Source organism: Aquila chrysaetos, chromosome 5, assembly GCF_900496995.4.
Source record: "Aquila chrysaetos chrysaetos chromosome 5, bAquChr1.4, whole genome shotgun sequence".
In the NCBI taxonomy this organism is placed as follows: Eukaryota; Metazoa; Chordata; class Aves; order Accipitriformes; family Accipitridae; genus Aquila; species Aquila chrysaetos.
In genome coordinates this window covers 25,259,103-25,277,300 of record NC_044008.1, presented here as the reverse complement: position 1 = coordinate 25,277,300, position 18,198 = coordinate 25,259,103, and the positions used below count along the sequence as shown (strand labels likewise).

At 36.9% G+C, this 18,198-nt stretch overlaps 1 protein-coding gene across 22 annotated transcripts in view; it reads right to left on the bottom strand.

Annotated features, from left to right (window-relative positions):
• The window catches only part of CADPS2 (calcium dependent secretion activator 2), a 322,654-nt gene that overhangs the window by 93,622 nt on the left and 210,834 nt on the right, over positions 1 to 18,198 (bottom strand). For 12 of the 22 annotated variants that reach the window (XM_030014988.2, XM_030014991.2, XM_030014990.2 and 9 more), the window contains exons 12-14: positions 14,653 to 14,661; positions 12,020 to 12,156; positions 8,227 to 8,414 (exon numbers count right to left, since the gene is read on the bottom strand). In XM_030014988.2, the coding sequence (XP_029870848.1) occupies positions 8,227 to 8,414; positions 12,020 to 12,156; positions 14,653 to 14,661 (334 nt within the window). The remainder of the gene's footprint in view (positions 1 to 8,226; positions 8,415 to 12,019; positions 12,157 to 14,652; positions 14,662 to 18,198) is intronic. The other 10 variants (XM_030014989.2, XM_030014993.2, XM_041123697.1 and 7 more) reach the window with 1 other exon arrangement.

Sequence of the window (18,198 nt, the reverse complement as noted above, 5' to 3'; positions counted from 1 at the left end):
GATATAGAGGTTTTATTATCTATTTATAGGACTTTAATATCCAAAGACTTTAATATGCAAATTTTTCTTTAAAACACAGTTGCATTAATTAAGGCTTTTGCACAGTCCATGGTTTATGTTAGACAAATCTAAGAAAAAACAATGATTTACATTATCAGCTTAGAAGCAGGCAGAGCAGACGTCTTTTTATTAACAGAAAATGAAGCGAGCAAATTATCACGTGGCATTTAAACACAGCTTTAACCAGCAGGCACTTGAAGAGCTAGCATTTTGTTGTTTATATTAACCATTCTTCAAACATTCTGACAAAAAAAATGGCACAATAGAGCCTTCTGTTGTACGCATTTTTCAGGCTGATCCCACATCTGCTTACAGGTCATACCCTCTTTTTCACTAGTGAACGAAAAAGACCAATTCTGAAGGCCACTAAAACAGATTAAGATGATAAATCAGGTTAATTTTAATGATCTTTTACGCAGTTATATTTTAGGTGGGATTCATTAATCCCCTTCTACTGAAAAGCTAAGCATGTACTAATATATGATCATTCTACCCAAAGTATAAGGGTATGTATTGGCATTAATCAGTTGAAATTAATGACAAAACAATGTATAATGTTTAGGAAAGGTGAGAGTATGTAATAGCATTAGCTGTTCTTTCATTGCCTAAGATGGCAAGTATTACCTTAACTATGCAGAACTCTGTTCTAATATTTCTTAATAATGTGTGAATTGTGATTAATTTTCTATTGATAATTTCTCTGAGGCTTTTCAGAAGCAGATTTGTTTTGGCATGTTGAAAAATGTGCCTCTGTTAATATTATAGTGAGGACACATTTTATTATAACATTATTATAGTCACTAGCACTTTCCAACACAGGGCAGTATCCTTCCTTAAACAAAAGGTGAGGTCAACATGGCTTCACTTGGTACTTGCAACAGGGTAAGGAACCTTGCTTCTAGCTTTGAACTCAGGAAAACCCTACTGATAACTTTCTTGTGGCTATTTACAACAGTAATATATAGGAAGTTCTGTCACTAATGGAACAGCATTAACTAAAAAGAACCCCCAAACTTAACTATTTAGAGAGGCCTCACATCAGAGGCTTGGGGGTATGATGCTCGTAAGCGAACCACTTAAAAAGGAGAATACAGATTAAATTAAAGAAGGTTTACCTTCCTCTGTGCTCCATATACCTTGGAGATGCTTAGCTTCCAAAAATGAAAGACGAACCGGATGATGCAAGATGCTTGGCACAGGGCAGTACGTAAAACTGAAAGACCTAGCGAAAAAGTTCTATTCTCAGCATTGCCAAACGAGCCTCAGAAAAGGGGAAGATTACATTCACCTGAAGAAAAGTGATATAAATATCCAAGGATCAACTAGTTTTTCTAGTTTTGAGAGAACACTGTTTCTCATCTAGAAGCACAAACTCACATAGCATATCAATCCTAAAAGGTATATTTTCTCATTCCAGTATTCTGGGGAGATGGTGACTGGTAACAAATGACTTCTGAATAAAAAAATGCTTTCAGGTATGAGAACTCCACTCTCACCATTTCCATTATAGAGGACTGATAGAAAAATAAGACAAACTACAAAACCAAAAGACTCTTGTTAAGTCTCTAGATGCTGTATCAAACATGACAGAGAATTTATATAAGATGCTGGTAGAATGATGGAATGCAACTTCTGATGTAACACACTTCCCTAAAGATCCACACTATAAGGGATCTCAGGCTCCTTCCTCCAGCTGTTGGACAGCCTTGGAACAGATCTAAGATTAAAGCAGAAGGCCCAATTGCCGATAAAAATCAGGGAAAGAAGACCTTGCACCTGCTATCATTACAAGACAGACAGAATGTGTGGGGTTGAGAGTGAATAAGAAGCACAGCAGAAAGAGGAAGCATGTTCAACTGCTTAAAACTGAAAGGTTCCACAAAATCCTGCTAGCAATGGTTTCTTGGGGAAACCATCTAAGAAGTCTATATGCTATTCAAATATTTTTATATATAAAATTATACATATAAAAACGTAACACTTCTGGGAAGAGATCAACTGGACAAAACCTTTCATGTCAGATGGTGACCATGTGCAGAGAAATGGTGAAACTACTGACTTAAGTTCTGGAATTTTAGATTAAATCTTATTAGACATTGTTTATGGAAGATACAAAATGGAAGGAGAAACCAGCAAGATACAGACAACCTTACTTTAATGCTAGAGTTAATTTAGTCAGAAGAGAAGGAAATATCTATTCAGAAGCTCCACAAAAAAATGATTAGAAGAGACAGAGCACTGTAATGATATTATTTTCCTTATTTTTACAAAGTTCCTTGTCCCAGATTTGAAAGGGATGATTTCTCTGAACATTCTTTTATCACTTGACACAAAGTGTAAAATTGCAATAAATGGTTCTTATCACAAAACATTGAAAAATGAAAAGAAATATATGAATGCATAGCACCCTCTGAAGTTTCCATAGTTTCATTTCTCTTATGTGTTCATTTACTCCACTTTAATATATTTCTTCCAAGCATAACAGGAGCAAGAAGCCTATCAGAGAGTCTACAGTGCCAAATGATGGCAAGGATCTAAAAAGAGCTCTCAGAGAGGGCAAGGCTATTGCAGAGATACGAAATGAATTCTTTGTGCTGGTGTTTATTATGAAGGAAATTAAGAAGACTCCTATGCTGGAACCTTTCTTTGTTCACAGAAAAAAATCTTTATCTTCAGCACAGAATCTGTCCAAAATTAAAGCAACTAAGAAAAAGCTTACGGAATAAATTAGAGAAATGGACAGCAGTAAGTAGCCAGGGCCAGAACTGAATTACCTATGGTTGTGTGAAAGTTCTCACCAAGAACCGCCTTCCTCCTGAGGAATGGGAGGTGAAGAATGTGAGATCAATTTAAAAGTCAGAAGTCTCCAGGGGAGGTGGTAGGGGCAACTACAGGCCAGTAAGCTTTACACACATCCCAGAAAATTAGAATGAACTATAATATAAGGATATTTAAGGATAAAATTAAAGAAAATGGGTAAATATTATCTATTGTGAAGAAGTCTGTAGGGCTCTGAAGCCATAAGGCAGAGAAATCTTACCTTCTGATCTTCTTGAAGTGCTCTAAAGGGATCAAAAACAGGTGGATGAGTGTGATGTGACTGATATGAGGTACCTGGATTTCTAAAAATCTTTTGTCAGAGTCCCTAACCAAAGGCTTTTAAGGCAATTAAACAGCCGCTGAGTAAGAGTGAAAGTCCTTACATTTACAGTGAAAAAAGAGAGAGTAGGAATAAAGGGCGAGTACCTGCATTGAAGGTAAGTTATGAGTAGAGTTGTCAGCAGGGATCTATACTGAGACCTGTGTTATTTTACAGTATTCATAAATGACCTGGCAAACAGCTAAGAACTGAGGTGATAGCAAATGCAATTGTAATGATAGTTATGTGGCACAGTGTAGAATTCCAGAAGGACCTTATGAAATCAAGTAGCAATAAAATAGCAATGATCAAGGTAGATAAATGAAGGAGAAATCAGTTGCTATTCAGGACAAAGATCTCGGTGTTATGATGGATAATTCCATGAAACCGTCTCTGTTCAGTAGCAGTCAAAGCAGCAAATCAACACTTGGAATTACCAGAAAAGGTTAATGAATTAGCAGAAAACATCCATCCAGGGTAATCAATGGGTTCACCCACGCTTCTTGAATCTTAAATAGTAAAAAGACAACAGAGAAGGATTTCTTTTTTTGTCTCTCCTCTATCCCTTCCAATAGCAACAGAGAATGAAATGAGATGTGTAGGAATCAAGTTCAAAGCAAGAGATCTTCAAGCAAGAGGAGGCTGAGTTCTGGAACTTGCTGCCAAGGGTGTTGAGGGTGCAAAGGGCTTACACAGGTTCAGGGGTGCGATGGACAAGTACCTGAAACAGATACTCACTCCAGGTTACCAAACAGGCATATTCTGAGCTGCAAAGAGTTGGAGACTGAAAGAGCACTAAGAGGAAATATCGCATATGCTTGCCCTTCTCTTACTCCAAGCAGGTCAATGCTGGAGACAGATGACTGGCTTTGAAGAACCCTGACTCTATGACTGTTCTTCTATGTAAACACACATGCGCTGAAGATTTCAAAATGAAGGCAGAAAGAAACTATTTCTCTTTGGTTATGAACTGATTTTTGTAGCATTAGTTTCACCTTCACTTCTCATATATGAACTTCCAATAAATCAGCTGTCTTTCTGAATAGAAAAAGGTATAACCAGGGAATATGCTTGAATTTTGAATTTTTCAATTCAGTCTGTAACTCAGCAGGTGGAAAGAAGTCACTTTGCACTTCATGTGATACCCACCAGCATCCATTTCAGACAAGAGGGACTGAATAGAAGTCACAGCATGAAAAGTAGACAAAAGTGAATATGATGGGGAAGAAAACAATAGCTCCTACCTGGACTGTTTAGACTGAAATGTCAGCATTCAGGAATATCCTATAGTTCTTTGTTCTGCCCATTTCACTTTCACCAGAGATACACAAGTGTATGCGTAACTGCAGTGCGAAAAGTTTGCTTGTGAACTAACGACTTTGATGGGGACCATATAGTGGAACATTTCAGAAGAAAAACATTATGAAAAGGAGCCAAAGGAGAAGCTTTTGTAAAGTTACATAGCACCAGAAGCACAGCCAATGAAAGCTGATTTTATTTACTGGAGGAAAAGGAATCAGTTGATTCAGAAACAAGGATGTGTTTTTGTTTAAACAATCAGCAAGGCTATTCTTTTACTGAAAGATTTTGCTTTTTGGCTATTTAGGAAGAGAATATCTTAAGAATGTCATCCACAAAAGCAGAAATACATTTCCTACATAAGCAGTTTGTTAGGCCAGTCGTAATGCTCTTCCAAACAGGAAAGGAAAGGCATGAATGAGGCTTTAATTCCTCAGTCTAGGACTCAGCATATTGTGTTCGATCCTGCATAAACATTTCTGTTCCCAAACCAACAACATTGGCATAAGAGACACACTAAGTACCAGCACACTTGGTAACTCTGTCAGAACTTGTTACCTACATCTTCATCTCAGGAAAGAAAACAGTTGGGGACTGTTCTCTGGTCCTGAGACCAGGTGGCAAGGTCTGCTGAAAACAGCCTACACCAGAGCTCAGTTCAGGTCTCCTCTGTGCTCCACAATGTCCCTGAAGCTCTAGGACAACAATTTACTTTTATGTGTTTATTCCAGGTGTTTTGATGTACAACCATGGCTATAGTGTTACAGCCTGCAAGAGCATTACAGCCTGCAGCATGAAACAGAGTTCATATTTCAAGTCCTAGGGGTGCAGCAAAAGAGCACAGGGGATACTCGAGGGTTCAAAATCTGCTGGAAGAGTTCTGGAGACATATGAAGGGTGGAAAGAGCCAAAGCTGATTCAGCCTTGTTCGTGGTGTTTACTGGGAGCACTATTCAGTACGTGCAATGCCACAGCCATGCCTGGGATCTTAAAGGGTGTCTATGACTAATGGACAGTTGGGTCCATTGTATTAGACTGGTTCCTCACCAGTTTTATTTAGCAAATTAGCTGTAGTCATTGGTGTGCTCAGCATATGTCCTGGTATGGCCCCAGTATATTTTGTAGATTTGCTCTGACTTGTGCTTGAGTTTCTCCTCACCAGACTATCAGAAATGAAAGCAAGTGACACCTTTATCTGATCATTTGACTGATGTCACTAGTTTGCCTGCTACTCTAAAATTCATGCCTAAAAGAAATTGATAATTTGAACTACAGATACGGCTGCATTTCTACATGCTCCTCCACCACCTGACTTCAAGATCATTTTTGATGATCTTTCTCAGGCTAGTGGAAGGTCTAAGATCCCTCTGTGAAGCAGAGGTGAAATATAAATTGAATACATCATGCCCAGAGTATAAAGCTCTTTGTCTTTGTTCTGCGGTCTTTCTAATTCTCAGCCTGACTTATAAAACTAAGATGTATAACGCCAGGGATCAGCCTAGAACTTTGGCCTGTTGTGCATTGTCTGTGAAATTCTTTTTTCCCTTTTACTATTTCTTAGTGCTGCAGCAGATGAATGAGTGGATGTATTATGTGTATCTGTCATCCTCAGTGAGTGTGTCTGTTTCTGTCCTTGACTTACTTTTCTTCTTTCTTCATGTTTCTTTTTTCTTCCTTTTTACAATATCTCAGTTCTAGTCAGACCCTCTCTGTTCAACACTTCTTTTATTCCTAAAACACTCATGCTATTCAGAGAATATCTGTACAGAAGGAATAGACAGAATACAAACAGAGTGCTTACCACTGTGTAAATGATGTGCTCCCTGAGATATTTTCATGCACTGCATGCACTGTTGTCCTTCACTTAAATTATGAAATAAAAAGGAATGTATCTACCTTTCTTTTGAATTCTTGAAATAAGTTTGAGCAATTATCACTGTATATTTGTCTTGTTAGGTTGAAACCAGTAATAAAAAGGCTAGAAACAACAAAGACTTAGACTCAATAGGAAATATGAATGTGTCAGGTTCTTCAGGAACTGACAAAAGCAGCATGCTTTTACAGAGAATATATTACCAAGTAAGAGCCAGAAAATCTCCTAACTCACCAGTATGAACATTAAGATTCTTGAGAGTATTTCAGGTACATTCAAAACCATTTTAATTTTGGCTATTATTATCAAGGATTACATAACATTAATCTCACACTACCAAATCACTCAGGTCACAAATGCCCAGCTCCTGTTCTCACAGATGAAGCTCTGTCTGAGGCAATGAAGGAAACAATATCCTTTTTAAGGATTGTCCCTTCTTCACTGGCTCAAGGACGAGTAAAATGGCCTCTGTGACTGACTGGTTGCAAGGCAACATAAGCATATGTGTTGGGAAGAAGATCTTTCTCTCTCCTGACACCTACCAGGATTCAGTTTTGGGGATTTACTGACAGCATCACAGTAATTGCTTTTTGGGACTGTGAGTAGGTTTTCCTCTAGTAGCAGGATTGGATCAGTTGAAAGGGGGAGATCTATTGGTCTTTCCCTTGTTATTTTTGAACTTTAAAAACATATTTCCTACAGCAGTCTACAAATCTAGTGTGTACAGTAGGGTAGAAATGCATGTTGTCCTATAGATTGCCTGCCCCACTCCCTATTTTAGTACAAGGAAGACATGGATAAACTGGGGCAAGTTCAGTGGATGGCCACCATGATAGTCAGAGGCCAGAGCACTTGCTCTGAGGAGAGGCTGAGGGAGCTGGGCTTCTTCAGCCTGGAGAATAGGTGGTGTCTAGGGGGACTGAATGACAGCCCCCCAGCTGCTACTAGGAGGTTGACAAGAGACAATGGATATAACTGCACTGAAATAAGACAGGTTCAAACTGGGTAAAGACCTAACTGGATAAAGCCCTGAGCAACCTGGTCTGACCTCACAACTGACCCTGCTTCGAGCAGGAGGTTGGTCTAGAGACGTCCCGAGGTCCCTTCCCACCTGAGCTATTCAATGATCCTTTCTCCAATACTGCTGTTCAACAGCAGAAATAGTTCCCTCACAATTTGGAATAAGACACAGATGAAGCAAAAGCTTCTTTTAAAGAGTGTGCGTAGCACAGCAAAGAAACAACTTATTTTTTTCCAAGTCTTTCACTTGCAAGTGGAAGGAAGACGTCATCCCAAGAGCATCACTGTGACCAACAGCTCCTGAAGCAGCCTACCTCTTTAGCTGAAAGAATGCCAGAAGTGTCCTAGCTCTTCCTGGCTCAGGGTCACACCACATTCCCAATATATGTTATTTCTCCCTGTGGTAGCACAGCCAGAAGAACTCAGTATAGTATGATTAGTTGCCAAGCTACAGACTATAGAAAAACAGTCAAAACCTCCCTTAAACTTCAAAATTGTTCAAAATGTTCACTGGAAACACCATTCACAAACACAACATAAACGCAGAAAGCAGAAGACTACCTTTGTAACAGGATCATTTCCTTTAGCCTTGAATCAGCCTGTCTATACAATGCCCAAGAAAACACACTGCATTAAGACAGTAAAAACTGAAAGGAGATTGCTTTTTTTTTAAACAGTAATCTGTATAGAACCTCCAACAGCCCTGAAGAAACTTTCATGAGCAGATTTCTGTTGTGTGCAACTTCCTTACCTGGTGAATGCAAGAGCCTAAGAGCCTATAAATACTTTCGCTTCCTCCTAAGGCTATGAATTTAAAAATTTGTCATTAAATTACCTGTTACCATGAACATGAGAAGCACAAAATGCAAAACTGTAGTGGAGCAAGGTTGGATCGATGACAGAACCATTTTCTGAATGTTCAATCAATTCACTGAGATAGCAAAGATGGCGGTGACAGCCTCTCACTCCATAACGAGCACAGTATTCGTCTAATACGAAGACTTGACCTGGGCTAAACCAACCCTGAAAGAGAAAGGCAAAAACCCCACAACATTTTGAGATTTCTTTTGCCACTCACAGCTTTTAAATCAAACAAAGAACAGAAGCATATATTTTTATGTGCATTACATAAACTTTTTATACTACAATGACTTGTATCTGACTAATGCTGATGGCACTGTAAGCTAGATCCAACAATAGCCCTCTTGCTGAAAGGAGTAAATGTCAGGAAATTATCTGCAGTTCTGAGTTACCACTACTATGAAATATATAGTTTACAAAAACGTGCTAATACATCCAAGTCTGGTACAGATTCAATGATTTAAAAACCTAATATAAACTAACACTTCAAAAGAATTAATTTTGTTAAGAGTAATTAATTGTAAGGTATGATAAAACATTTGGGTAATGCTGAGGGACATTAACATGGACATTAAAACACAGTTTCTGGATGGCCAGTTCCCCGTGGCTGCATCTTTAATGTGAAAGAACCACAATTTGACCACAAACCTTGTTTCTTATGTAATATGCGTGCACTTTTAACAACTTTTTAACAACTTTCACTAGCAAAGAGATACAAAGCTAGGTAGTTTGTTAAAAGCCATCTGAGCAAGATGAATGTGATTTGACCTTAAATAATTAGATATTCTGGGGCATACTGAGGGCTGACTCGGGCAGAGTCCTGTTGAGACCAGAACAGTGTAACCCTGACAGAGACAGGAACAAAGTATAAACTCCTTCCCACCACAAAACCAGTTCTTGAGTGAATCCAGAGTGTAAAAAAAACCCCCTGATTCTTGATGTAGAACAGAAAAACCTTGATTGTCTTGCCTCCCAATATGAAAAAAAATAGCATAGTGAGCTTCCAAAAAGCAGCAGGGAGAAAAACATAAACGTTGGGAAACCACAGCTACCACAGCTGTTCTAAAGAAGCATTTTTCTTTGTTCTTTTCTTAACTGTGGTGATATTTCCCTCTCATCATCCCTGACAAATGGTTAAGAGAGATTAAGGAACACCTGAACTCAAATATACAAATAACTTTGATAAGCAAAATGATTTTGCAAGTCATGAATTTATGACATCAGCTTAGCAGCTGAAGACCCATATTTCCCTATTGCTTGTGAATACTTCTGCAAGCTCAGATGTTTAATATTTATAAAAAATATCAGCAAAAATACTATTAAACAATACTTAAAAATATATTCACATCAGGTTTAAATCATCTGTGTTTTTACTAAGACTTGCATGAGAAAGGGATTTAAATTTTATATTCTCCCGCAAGTCTTGAATTTAATGTAATATTTGCAAACAAGAACACCTCAGTTATTTCATAGATTTGCTTGCTCCTGATTAATTTCTTTGAAGTCAATGTTTCCACTACCTTTAAAAAGCTTCAGCTGTTTCTAGAGAACACTTAGCTTTATTACAGCACCCAGAACAGTACTCAGCGTTTTAAAATAATATCCAGTCATGTTGCAACGGCTCATGTAGTTTACACAGTGTTTGCCAGAAAATACGATGTTTCATTGGAAGAGGAAAGAAAAGGGATTTTAACTGAATTTATGCAATAATATATATCCTAGCCCTAAATATAATAAACAGTGGTAATTGTGATTGATATTCTACCAATAAGTTGTCATTGTCATTGATCTCTTTCTACATTTTTATGGAAGACATGACAAAATGCTGCATGTTGACGCCTCGCAGTACAAAAGGAAATAATTATTAAAATTTCTGTACATTCTCATAGGAGAAAATTGTGACAAGAATACAAATTTTGAAAGAACTCATTACTTTAACTTCAGTCTCTGTAAGAGATCTGTTTAAGTGTGATCATTTTCATATAAATATGCGCCTTTCTTGTCCTTGTTCAACCCCATACCATGTGTAAGTCTCACAAACACATAACAACTATATGCTACAGAGTATTAGATAACTGTGTATTTTCTATTGTATAACTGAAAAAAAAAAAAAAGCTCCCCAATACTGAGAAGGATGTAAAATTAAAGAAGTTTAGGTCATACAGTATTTTAATACAGAACTGTGTTTAATATTAATTCTTAAGCATTTTTATTTTTACAAGTTATATGTGTGGTTACTCTGTATTTATTGAAACAAAGGGATGCATTGTTTCTAAAAATGATAGGAAATGAGCTGTTCAGGAAAAAAAGTTACACTTACATGTTCATGCATTCTATTGCTACCTTAACATTCCCAGTTTTTTTAATTAAGAAATATAGTTAAATATGCAATTTAACAAAAAATGATCACCCATTCTACTTATTAAAAGCTGAATTTTAAAAAGAACAATAAGAAATGCATCTGCTTTATGGTTGCTATAGCACTGTGTATTTCACCTAACCTCTTCTAAAAGTTCCTGATTTCAAGGTTATATTAAGTGTCTTACTATATTATTATTATAAAAAAAGATTTTGACCCCAATGCACTGTTAGAAAGCTAACCATTTTCTCTTTGAGTGCCAATTACTTTGTACAGATGTACCTTCGGGCCTCTTTGATTCAGTGTGCAACCCACAGACAGAAAATGAGTCCTTTAACTTTTTCTATACATACTTATCTGGTAGTATTTTAAAAAGGAAGCAACTGTCATCAAATAATCAATTTTTTTCCCTTTTTTACACTTGCAAACAAACCCAAAACCCCTCATCATTATCTTTGTATTACAAGCCTAGTCAGACCAGTGGAAAAAAGAAGTAAAAAAAAGTTACCCTTTTTTGTTGCTGTTGGGATAGTAAAGTAAAAAAAATTATGTGCTATGAGGCATTTTATGTCCTTAGTGAGAGATCACTGTTTCAGACACGATATCGGGTGAAAAATAAAGCCTCAGGAAGTTATGAGGTCTGACCCACACAAACACGTTTAACAAGTATGTATAATCTGCTGGACTTCCACAAGATTGTTGCTGGTTTTCCCTACTGTAAAACAAAACCTGAAGTAGCCCCATCCTCAACTCCTAGTCCACAAAGCATAGAATAGAGAATGTTATGTAGGAAAGGGAAACTGCAGCTACAAATATGGAAGCATGTTATGCCAATATCTTATTTTTTATGGCTGTCTTTGAATGTGAAAAACATTCATTTTGATACAGAGATCACATTTTACTTGTTTTTGTTTAATAATTATACTCCCATTTGTTGTTTGCAATTCAGGTAATACATATATGCCCATATAACTACATTGCCTGTGGTTCTGCTTCCCTTCTTTTGGTGTTTTTCCTTCTTCACACCACAGTGGAATGAAGCATTACAAGACAGGTGAAAATGTCTGACATGAGGCGACTACATTTGTACTTAAAATGCCTGTACAGGTGTCAGTAAATCCTACCACAGGAGCTCTTCTTACCGTTATCAGAACCTTCTGTTTTTATTCAAACCTCCATAGAGGACATGATAAATTTCAGCTGATAAAATCAGAGACAGTTTGGGTCTCTGCTTTCTATTGAGTGGCACAGCAGCAGCTTGCAAGTGTATAATTTTCAAATTTGAAACCAATCGATTGGACCCTTTATTCCAACTACAACCGCAGCTATTGAATGAACTAGGAAGAAAGGACTACTTTGTAACAACTATTTCTCACTTCTTTGTATCTATCCTCCAGCCAGTACTCACCAAACAAGAATATGAGTCATTCAATCTGTGATCCAAGGTCTGCCTCTGAAGCAGTCTGAAGAGGGAAGCATGGTCAAATTTGCAGGGATTAGCAGAAATAAACTCATCCATGCCATGTTTCTGACCACGGTCTGTATCTGTTCACACAAAGGAAAAATGTGCAGAACAATACATATGAGTGTGTGTGCAGACTTACAAACGCAAGTGTACACATGGTATATAAGTCTCAATATATAAACTTTCTTGAAAATATGTCAAAGAAATAAGTCACATAGGTAAATGCTTGCAGGTGACTTATTACAGAATCTTGGTTTTTAATCTGAAAATAATATTACTGAATTATTTTTCTATCATACCAATCTATGGAGTGTAACAGTGAAAAAAAATAAAGTCGCTACCCACTGACAGAGTAAACAAAATTTAGAAAGGCTACCGGAAAATACAACATAGTACATTAAAGTAATTCTTAAAGCATGGTTTTCTAGTGGAGCTCTTCAAATGTTACAATTTAAAAAACAATATTATGAGTATGCAAAAAACGTGTTCTATAATTTCCTAGTTTTGTGTAGCTCTCTTTCTAATTTTAGAAAAATAACCAAATAAATATCCTTCCCTCCATTGCAAAAAAAAAAAAAAAGAAAAGGTTTATGCATTTATTTCTTCAGATAAGAAAGAGCATCTTTACTGCAGATCAAAGTACTACTCATAGAAATATTCACCATGGCTTGAAGCCTACTTCTCAAATGGCAAACTGGAGCAGAAATGAACACACTGGCCTGAGCTAGGTCATTTCCAGCCTTCTTTTTGTACTCAGCTTTTAATGAGACAAACCTTAATGTAGTAATGGCAAAGAGCTCCTTCAACCTTCCAGCAAAGAGTAGTGAAAAAGGGAGCAGCATTTTTGTGTAAATACATTGAGAAAACATACCATCCCAAATGGCACTTCAATCAAAGGCCCAAATTTATTGTTCTTCACAGATTGCATCTTTCAACGCCTTTAAACCCCGCGGGTTTATCAAAAGAGAAGCTCTAGTGATTGCTTTCATTAATGCTATGTTTTGTCAAAGTCCTCAATGTGAATTATCTATCAAGTATGGACAGAAAAAGCCTTACAGTGCCCAAAAGGACTAGTTATGTATTAGCACATTATCTGTCTTGGATTCTATAGACTGTACTGGGGTGAACAGTCCTATCAACTTAAAAATTGACTTCCCCTTTCAATAGGGTCTTAGCTCTTTGTTCCTTTAAATTCAAACCTAGGTCTTTTTATATTCGTTACTAGAAAAGTACAGATCTAAGTGTATCCTAAATGCAATTTTGAAAACCTGCATAGTACAAATCTAAAATTTCTAAAGAAAAGGAGACAAAAGTTTATTGATTAAACCCAATTATAGAGTCAGGTTCATAATAAAACTCAATATTGATCTGTGGGCATGATGCTAACATAATCAGTCACATTTAGAAATTTAGCCCCAGATCATATTGATCCATGTCAAGTCCAACTTTCAGCTGTATTTGTGGATGGGAGAATTATTTAATTCAAGCTGAAGGATCTGCAGCATCACATCCTGGAAAGATGCAGAAACTAATTCATATCACTTGGCTTTGCATTGTCAAAGCAAGAGTCACATCCATGTGACAGATTTCACCAAGGTGGATGTAGCAAATAAACAGTATGACAATACATCGATGGTGTAAGGTATGAGACCATCATCCCAGAGAAACAGCAGCATATATTTTTAATGGTTTAAGGATCAGTAGCATATGTGATTACATAGATTGACAATATTTCCATGAGCATTAGATTAGCCTATCGTTAATGACAAACTTAGCTCATATTTTTGACATAGGTACATGAAATGTTCTCTCTTAATTAGTGCAATTTAAATGTATTTAACATGAATTCAAAGATAAACAACTGATATCAACACAACTACATTACTGGAAGTACTAGCCTACAATGTGAAGTTATCTGTGGTTTCCAAAATGATCCACACACAGATAAGTTTTCCAAACCCAATATGCTTAACATGTGACTGGTTTCTACGTTTCTTGTAAGTTTTCCTTCTTACACAAATATCTGATTTATTGAGCCATTATTTACAGTAAGGCAGATGACAGAAAAGAAGAAGGATTACTATTTCTTTCTGCCATTGGTCTCATGTACAAATTATACATAGCTGAATCTTTCTTAAATTAACCAGCTTGATTTTTTCCTCTGGTTAACCACACAAATATAAAAGACTCCCCTTTTTAAAAAGAAAATCTGTGTAAGTACTGACAAGTAATTAAGTATTTTGAAATCAGGAGACTGGATGATGCAAATGAAACAGATTCAACATTGTGATACAGAAACAGATTCAACATTGTGATACAGTCATCCAGATGATCAGAATGTGTAAGGTGACCTATTGAATACAACGCAGCTTGTGAAAGCAGAATCTCCTATTACATAATTTGGGCAAAAAAAGCAAAAATATTTATTTAAAAATATAAATACTTCTAGGTTTAATCCTACAGAAAGATCACCATCTTTTTAAGTGAATCAGACAGTACAAATAACATTGTAAAATAGTAACAGAAGATCTGTTACCAAATATATTTTAGCAACAGAAAAACAATTAAAAACTTACCTTTGCCAGCTGTAGGCAAGCAGGAAACAATAGAAAAACAGATCTAGTGTAATACACTACATTTTATTTTACTGTTATGATATACAAACACGATAACTGGTAAATCTTTTTGAAACAAAATGGATTTTGAAAAAAAATGTAAGAACTTGATCAAAGATTATGAGGAATTTATAAATGTTATATGACTGTAATTTAAAAATTATTTAACAACCTACTTGTAAAAATTGTTGGAGTGATCATATTTTCCAAAATCCTACACAAATGAGCTTTAGATGTCCTGTTCAAGCTATATGCAAATGCAAAAGACATAGAGTGCTATATTGTGATATACAGTTAAGAAAAAATACAATTCCATTTTATTCTCTGCACTTTCTCAATCTTGGGAAATGTTCGGGAGATATCTGGGGAGAACTCCAAAGCAGTAATACTTCTCCTGCTTTTTCACAATTAATTTTCTTCCCTTCTTAATGGAATTTGTTGTCCTGCTTTCAAGTTGCCTCTAACTCGAGGTCATTGTTTTCGCTGCTATTTCCACGTTACACTGTCTGTTTCAGGTCGTGTATTTATTTTATCCTTTGAAAACTGTTAGCCAAAAAACTATCCATTTGTTTTTGGATCAAGATAGGACAAATATATATATTTTAAAACCACGGTAAAAACTTACAAAAGCTACTGCAGGAGTTTTAGCAAGTTCTTTGGGTGTTCTTTTAGACAAGGATATTCACTTTGGCAGAATAGCATTCTGAATATACCTTTGGCCATTTTTGCAAGAAACTTCCAATTTTAGTCCACCTGCAAAGGCTATAAAAACTACCATATCCTCAGTGACTCAGTATAGTTGAGCAACCAAGAATTCCATGTTTATGGCACATGCTTGAGTGGTGATAACCAAATCAATAGGCATCATTTCTGTCCTGTTCCAGCCCAGAAGCAAATACAAGTTTTCTGCAGCATTTACTCCATGCTAGGGTGAACTACAGGAACTGGCCTCGCAAAGTGGTGACCTCCTCCCTTCTGTGGCTCTCTATGACATCCTTGCTTGAGTTTAAGCATCATGGAAGCAATTTGAACTAACTCAGGCAGGCAGGACAGAAAGCCAGGTAGAGACAAGAAATCTGGTATTGCAGGGATTAAAAAGATTTAAAGACTAGGAGTAGGGTAAGAACTATGACTGATACAGAAGAGGCTGGAACTGGTTAGATGAAGATGAAGGTGCACTCCATACAGATAGTGACAGTTTACATTGGGAACATTTTGATTCCTGATCATTGACCAGGACTCCAAAGTGCTACATGCTTAGAAACACAAGCCAAAGAAAAATCTATGCCCCCAGAACCTTATAATTTCAACATCAGACAATGAAATAACAGATGGAAAGAAAGTGGCAGAATATGAGAAAGCAGCTGGCCCATATGGCCCGACCATCAGGCTGGGGATAGCACACTGATGGACTGCCAGTATTTTGCCAAAGGACAGATTTCAAGAGGATACTAGTGAGTTTTTGCAAGTTTCTGAGTAGCGCAGGAGAGAGCATAAAGGTGACTTACTGACCGCCTAAGGTGGTGGAGGGCAGTGTTAACCTTTTCTTTCTAAAAGGGAGATGGGGTAGTTGGAGGCAAGCAGTAATGGCATGTGAAGGGGAATGGGGAAACATGCAGGGCGGGTGGAGTTACTCCATGCTTCTAGGTGGCAAAGTGTACGATGGATATAAAGCTGCTAAACCTGCTGAGACAACTATGTCAAATGGAAAAGTATGTTTTATTTCTGTTTGTTTCTAAAATATTTAATGAATTAAACATACAGATACGAACATCTCAGAACTATTTTAAAAGAACTGCTTTACAAGAACATTACCAACTATAACAAAACTGAGCAATGCCACCATAAGGTTAGCGGTGGAATTTCTTGTGTCTATGTATTACGACACCAGTACCTCAATATTAATCATATTCTGGTTTTCCCACAGAGTCTCTGATATAGCCAGCTCAAAGATTGAGAGTGATACAAATAACGTTTAAAAGAAATATGAAATTCATGATTTATTCCCGTATCATTAAACTATGATAGGGAGAGAAATTTTATAGTGCTTATCAACAGTATATCCAAACAGATGGAAAATGTTAATGTTATATTTTCACATAATCCCAAAGAATTTCTTCATTTGGCAAATTGCCTGCACTTTCTTCTTGACTACACAACACTGTCCACTTGGATGATTTAAATGTCCACACAAGCTTCCTCGGTGATGCTCTTTTGGTCAGATGGATGTTTCATTTGGAAATGTCTTCAACTTTGCTGTCATTGGATTGATGTCTTGTAATACCAGTGTATGGCCTATGCACTTGACTCCTTTTGCTACTCCCTTGCTACTTAATAAATAGGATTTAATGTTTTGTGTGTGGGCTGTAAACAGCATTTGTGTGACAACTGTTATAATTGGTCTCTGCAAAATCTCAAATTATTTTCCTTTTGTGAGCTGCTTTGATAAGTGACATCATTCCAAAAGAGAGATGAGGAAAACTATACATCTCAGATCAAACGATTCCTCACCTAACTTGGTTTTCCAGTATCTGTCTCTCTCCTTTCTTCTCTGCAAATATTTTCACAAAGAGACCATCTCTGAACTCATGGTGATGTATGATCAGAATGATGTTTGGCTTTGTGTTGCTTCATTAAGACATGAAAATCTCCTCATGTGCTGCTGTTACTCCTTTGTTACGACCAAGTTATTAACAGTGTTCATCACTTCAGCAGCCTTTCGAACTGTATGAATAGATCTCCCAATACATTGCTCATTAAGAAAGGGAACGCCTCCTGCACCTTTATATGATGCAGATGAATCTATTTTTAATTGGTGCTTTCCCTGAAACATTCATGTCCTTGGGCAACTTCTGGCTTTTCTACAATCATGCATCCTTAAAACACTCTGCCCTTTGCATTGCAGCATGCTTATTCAGAATAGTGGAACTGAAGAGCAGTCTGTTCTTCTTGATCATTACTGACATTAGCCTGTCCTCACTTTTGTTTTGGAGCCATCTAATACTATGAATGTGCAGTACCAAGTTGCTCTACTTAGAAATTAAGAAATTGGCTAGTATTCATTTTAGAAGTTGGAGGGGTACAATAGTAGTTTGATTCTAGTGTCACACTTAAATGTGTATTTGCCTCATTGGTAGTATAAAATACCAAGTTTCTTCTAAATGCCCTGCATGAATGATCCTAAACTGCTATACAGCATCAACAAGAAGAGACTGCACATTCAGATCAGTAAGAGATCTGTAGGTTGGCCTTTTGGAGTGCTGCTGCTGTGCACATGCAAGAGCAACATGTCCATTTTCCGCATTTGTGATAATTGCTGTAAATACCAGTCAGACCCTGGCTGTCTTATTATAATCACGTCTAGCTTCTTTTCAGGAGTTCCTGATGTGTTTGTTTTGATCCAGCTCTGAGGTGGCTCTCTTGTACAAAGAATTATCTTATGTGGAACAAGGCACCAATAAATACAAAAAATACAGCCTTTGTTATACAAAAGGAGTCTCTTACTCT